The sequence below is a fragment of the Sebastes umbrosus genome, chromosome 11, assembly GCF_015220745.1.
Source record: "Sebastes umbrosus isolate fSebUmb1 chromosome 11, fSebUmb1.pri, whole genome shotgun sequence".
In the NCBI taxonomy this organism is placed as follows: domain Eukaryota; kingdom Metazoa; phylum Chordata; class Actinopteri; order Perciformes; family Sebastidae; genus Sebastes; species Sebastes umbrosus.
In genome coordinates this window covers 13,902,436-13,908,624 of record NC_051279.1, presented here as the reverse complement: position 1 = coordinate 13,908,624, position 6,189 = coordinate 13,902,436, and the positions used below count along the sequence as shown (strand labels likewise).

The 6,189-nt window shown below is 40.8% G+C and overlaps 1 protein-coding gene across 1 annotated transcript; it reads right to left on the bottom strand.

Annotated features, from left to right (window-relative positions):
- Positions 1-49: 49 nt before the first annotated feature.
- LOC119496711 (complement C1s subcomponent-like) lies at positions 50-6,165 on the bottom strand. Its single transcript, XM_037784215.1, has 11 exons — positions 6,005-6,165; positions 5,510-5,708; positions 5,223-5,403; positions 4,274-4,399; positions 3,832-4,025; positions 1,955-2,105; positions 1,728-1,843; positions 1,553-1,634; positions 1,318-1,452; positions 1,131-1,205; positions 50-1,048 (listed from the first exon to the last, which is right to left on the bottom strand). Exons 1-11 carry the CDS (start codon positions 6,082-6,084, stop codon positions 237-239), a joined length of 2,151 nt encoding a protein of 716 aa, XP_037640143.1. The 5' UTR covers positions 6,085-6,165; the 3' UTR covers positions 50-236.
- Positions 6,166-6,189: the final 24 nt, after the last annotated feature.

The following is a 6,189-nucleotide window of genomic DNA, read 5'->3' as shown; positions in this document are numbered from 1 at the left end:
CAAAAATACAGTCTATTATTAAGTTGGTTAAAGCACACATTCTCTGCAGTTGATTTGCAAATTCCTTTAATACAAAAGTGAAGTATGAAGTCATAATGTCATCACTTGTTATTAATGTTGGTACATTTGATTACAAGATTATAGGCTTTATTTCCATAAACATTATCTGAATCAGTCAAATTGATTATGTTATTATGGTTAGTGGAGAAGTATTTTCTCCCTCATCTTTCGTCTTTCTAAGACTTTTCTATTGTATCTATTGTCTCCTTAATCCAGTCTACATAATTCTGCACCTTGGTATAATAACCCTTGTACTGCCTCTCTCGACAGGGGGGTCCCCAGGACACAATGCCAGACAGATAATAAGGCTCTCTGCCTTCAGCCAACATCGGCAAAACAAACGGGCCTCCACTGTCTTTCTGGCAGCTGTCCTTTCCATTTGCTCCAGCACAGAACATGTTATTAGTGAAAGTCATACGTTTGGTAGTTGTAGGTTTGTTAGGTGTATTCTGACACTCTGTAAGGGAGTAGATCCCAATATGAGCATATTTTAACAAGGCAGACGTGACAAAACTACCTGTCCTTGATTCTGTTATCCCCCAGCCTGACACTGTGCCCTGCTCGTTTTCCAACATGTCCATGTTTACCTCTGGCAGACAAACGGGAAGGAGCTTTGGGCCTAAAGTCACCCTGGAAGTGAATCTGATAAGAGCAATATCATTGTCAAAATCGGTGCGATCTACAAGAGGAATGCCCCTGATGTAGCCGGGGTGAATGATGATCCTCTCACTGTCCATGACGACAACATCAGACAACCTATTTGATATCGTTCTTCCATTTATCAGTCCACCATAGAGGCGCAAAGAGGTTTCCTCTGCCGTTTCCACCACATGAGCTGCTGTGACAGCCCATCGGTCATTGATCAGGGATGCTCCTCCTCTACTCGGCTCTTTAATCAAAAGATGCCACGGTATCTCTCCCATCTTTGCATCCTTACCTCCCAAAATTCTGGCTGAAATTGCTTGGTGGCTTTCAGGCTTCCCGCACACTGAAATACACAAAAAGAGATCATTCATAGATTCAGAAGTGGCTAACATGAGAAAATATAACAAATACATTTAAAGTCATACCTTCAATGCATTTCGGCATCTCTGTCTTGCCACCACCTGAAACCCATTCACCACTGGCACTGCAAGTGTACGTGTCTGAAAGATTGAAGAGAGCATATTGGTGAAACATTGAAAGATCAATAAGCAGCATTCTTAAAAGCTAATTTAAAGGAATCAGAATAGATGTGTTCAAGCTTGTTATAATCACCATCTCCTTCCAGTGTGTAGTACTTTGAGCTGCAGTTAAACTGGATCTGGTCTTCATACTGATGGTATGGGTTATCTGAGTCCACCAGCTGAAGGATGCCATCTTCTGGGATATCAGGAACACCGCAATCCACAGCTACACATGAAAAAAATATTGTGAAAGACAGTAAGAAAAAAAAAAAAGAACAAGAAATTCAAGAGAAAATGTAAAAAAAAACTGTCACAGTCAGACTCACGTTCACAGTTGTAATTGGGAGTCCAAACGCCTGTATTCTGGCATACTGTCACATACTGTGATGACAGGGTCTTGGTGCCTTGCTACATTGCAAAAGGAGAACTTAATTAGCTTAATAGTGGCTTAAATACATGAAATGTAAATCTATTAACAGTTCTGTTTCTCTGTACACTCACAGTATTTGGAACATAGCCAAGGTCACAAGTTACTGTCACTGTTTCCCCCGGACGGTAGTCTGTTTGCTGAGGAGTCACAGTGGAGTCTGAGGTCACCTCCGCTGGACACACCTTGCCTGTAATTAACATGTGAGAAGAACAATTATGATCATTTGTGATCAGTTTCCAACAAACTTCATAACAAATATTCTTTTCCCATTGTGTCACAAGTGAGGAGGCTGCAGTACCTCTGGTCATGAAGTGGAGAGAGAAGCCTTTGTTTGTGCCAAAGCCATCAGAGGTCAAGCGGATTTTGACATGATGTGAGTGAGTCAGAAAGGGAGATGAGGGAGGCGTGTGGCCACAGAATGGACCCAGAGTCCCAGAGTGAGTCTCAATCTGCGAACAAAACAACATAGGTGACGTCTCACAATGTACGCGTCCTGACTTCCTCTCTGCTCTGTTCCCTTTGGTGAAACATGTACAGTGTGTGTGTCCTCCAGCATGTACAATGATTCACCACAAACATAGAATACACAAGTATTCACCTCAAAGAGAAAGAACTCTTGTCTGATGAGACCAAAATTTAGCTTTTTGTTCATCAGACTAAACACTGCACATCATCATAAACATAGCATCCTGCTGTGGGGATACTTCTCTGTTTTCCAGCGAGACAATGAGCTCAAACATAAAGCCAAAGCTACACGGCAATGGCTTTAAAACAACAGTCGGAGTCCAGAATAGAGAAAAACTTCAGTGTCCAGATGTGCAAAGCTGATAAAGCACTACCCACACAAACTCAAAGATGTGATTGCAGCAAAGGTTGCATCTACTAAATACTGACTTAAGGGAGGGGAAACTTGTGCAAAAAAAGTATTTAGGATTATATATTTGTAATTAACTAGATCACTTTGTAACGTTTTCACTTGTGACATTAAACCTGCAGTAGGCAGAATGTTTTTGGCATCATTTGGCAAAAAATCCATAATAACCTTTCAGCATATTGTAATTCAAATGATCTGAGAGAAAACTAGACTTTTGCACCTCCTCATGGCTCTGTTTTCAGTCTATAGAATATCTAGCTTGTGCCGGGAGACTTTGATTAATCACAGGTCATTTCAGAGAGAGAGCGTTCCTATTGGCTGTTCATTCAACGGAGGTAACTGTCAATCACTCGCAAACTCTGATCAAACAGTCAAACTAAGCAGCGCTGATCAAATATGAATTAATATTCTGTTATTGTAATGACTATTTCTCGCCTCAAATGTTTTCAGAAACATCTTGTAGTGTACTGTTTAGCTGTAAAATGAGAAAGTTGCTCCAGCTGGTGGGCGGTGCTTGGTATTTCCTCAACTGATCTCAACATGGCTGCCGGGTCACAAACTTTCTCATTTTACAGCTAAACAGTACACCACAAGATGTTTCTGAAAACATTTGAGGTGAGAAATAGGCATTACAGTAACAGAATATTGATTCATATTTGATCAGCGCTGCCTAGTTTGACCGTTTGATCGGAGTTTGTAAGTGATTGACAGCTGCTCAGAGACGGCAGGCTCCAGCTCGGCTCTGATTGAATGTTTTCCTCCGGTCTGTGAAATCTTACAGATGCCATTAGGAGCACCGGAGGACACAGAGGCAAATGATTTTTTTTCAGACTACCTGTCTCATGCCCTACTGTCAGGATATAGTGACCGTTTTATAAAAATAACTTTTTTTAATCATATTTGCTCCAATCCTGACTACTGCCGCTTTAAGAGAGGGAATACTTGTGCAAAAATAGGCATTTTGTATTTTATAATTGTAATTAGTTTAGATCATATTGAAAAGAGTGTTTTCACTTTTAACATTAAAGCATTTTTTCTGTAGATCAGTATCTAAAAAAGCACATTTGATATATTTTGATTAAATGTTGTAAGACAATAAAACCTTTCAATGAATACTTTTTATATGCACTAGATGCAAAGGACCAAAAAAAAAATGTAACACAGAAAGTCTATAAAATGGTCAAAATAGAACAAATCCATGGTTACAACACTTTTGTCTGAACTTCCTCTTTGTTTCCTGCTCTGTAAAGTTAGAAGTTTTAGAAAAATTTGGTATTTACATATTTTAACTCAACACCTACCGTCAGTGCATCTATGCATTGACCATCCGTGCTTTGCTCAACATCGAAATCTTCAGAGAAGTGCAGCTCCAGCTGCAGGGTGGCCTCCACAGACAGGGTGTACTCACAGTTGGCATTCTCTGCATATGAAGCAGGCCAGGACGGACTGGATAGGTCACCTGTGTTCAGCCCTGACAGATCCTTAGCACAACTCACTGTGTTGAAGATAAGAATTCACTGCCATCACCATCAACATAATCATACATGTTACACAATAAGCCTCCTTTACATGCAATTCTCCTCTTTCCCCTCCTCCCCCCCGGATTCTCTGCTTCCTCTATTTCCCCATTTTCACTTCATGTTCCAGTTTTGTTTCACCTTCCTTGATTTGTCTTCCTCTGTCTAACTTTAACTCTTCATTGTGTACACCGTTTACTGCCCCTATTCATGAGATTATTTGTACCCGTGCAAGTGTGTTTGTCCACCCCCAGGTGGTAACCATGGCGACAGGAGCAGTGGTACCCTCCAATGTAGTTATGACAGAACTGGGTGCATTTGTTGTCTGGGTCGTCCACACATTCGTCGAAGTCTGAGGGAGCAAATTAATTAAAGGTCAGATGTAGAAAAGCACACATGGCACACAAGACACTTTAAAGGATTCGTTGGACATCTGTTGTTTTGATGGTGGTGATGATTCACTTATTTTTTTCCCTATCAACCATCAGACCTGCACATGCAGCAACATACTAAACAACATCCATTTGGCATAAAACCCATCTCTTAAAGTAATAGTTTGAAATTTGGGGAAATAGCTGATTCACTTTCTTGCAGATAGTTGAAATGAGAAGATTGACACCACTCTCACGTCTTTAGGGTAACGACGTAGCTGGAGCCAGCAGCCGGTTAGGTTTGCTTAGCATAAAGACTGGAAACAAAAGGGGAAACAGCTAGCCTGGCTCTGTCCAAAGGTGAGGCCGTTAGACAAGATTGAGAGGAGACATCAGTCACTGTCAGCAACTTAGTTTGAACTGAAACTGAAAGTCTTAATGCTGAAGACTCTTAAGAGGCATGTGCTTTAGTTATTTATGTGAAAACTGAAAATAAGACACAACTCACCATAGACAAAATAACCCTGGACACTAGTTTTTTTTCCATTTATGAAATAAAAAAGTATCTAAAAATGTAACTGTTTCAAATTCAGCATTAACAGCTATAAACTGCAACCACTGTGAATTATTGTCTAAAAATATCACCTTCCTAACAACATGATTACAAATGTATTCACTATGATGAAATACATGCACATACAAACCGAGCTCCCCTGGGAAAGGTGGAAAAATATAATAGGCACAAATACAATAGACTTTGATGGGACTTTTACAACTCACTTGCTTTTCTTGTCTACATCTCACCTTGATCGGTATAAAAGCCTCTGAAGCCGGTGTGCCTCTTTGCGTTTGAGTAATCGGAGTGGAACGTAAGTGAGAGGCAGCCACCCGGCAAGGAGAGGAGCGAGGGATTTACAGACGACTGAAGCTCCTCAAATTCCCTTTTGCCACACAGAACTGAGATTAGGTTTCCATTTGAAAAGACCTGGGAAATAAATGATGTTGTAGAGGGTACAATAAAAGTACTGACATAAGCAAGTAACCTAGACTTCTTTAAGCACAACCATTTGATGTTTATCTTGACCCCTGACCTTCACTGCATCGTTCTCACAGTCTTGGCTGTCCTCCAGGTCCAGGTGGATGAGCTTGATGGAGAGGGTGTGACCTTTGGGGGCACACCTGCTCCAGTTTAGACTGGCATGGGGCAAGTATCCAGTGGGATACCCTGGAGACTCCACCCAGCCCAGCAACATCGAGTAGGCCGAGCGGGAGAGCAGGAGAAGCAGGAGACTGAGGGAAGGTATGGAAGATATGAAAATTCAAGGGACAGGGTGATACATTGTAAAGGAAAAGAAAAAAAAGCAAGGACCCCAAACTTAAGAAAGAAAACAGTATTACTTAATGTGAGAAAATCCAGAAAGAGAGCCAGAGACGAAGAGGCATAAATCACAAAAATACTAAATCACAATGCTATAAACAAATCCACTAACATCCCTCCATCTGACAAGCCCTCGACCCGTCTATTGCAAATCATTACGATATGGTAATCCGTTTTATCGTACTCAAATGCAAAAATTCAAACCCACCTTGATCTTAACATCGTGATCCGATCAAATCGCCTCACAAATAAAACTACATCAACATCTCTCCTTCCCCTTTTGTTCATAATTTACTTTCCATCTCTCGCTCTTTCTTGCTGCCCCCCTCTCTCTCTCACTCATATTTTGCAAACGTAGGCATTTTATACAACTATTTGTAGATTGTTTTTTAA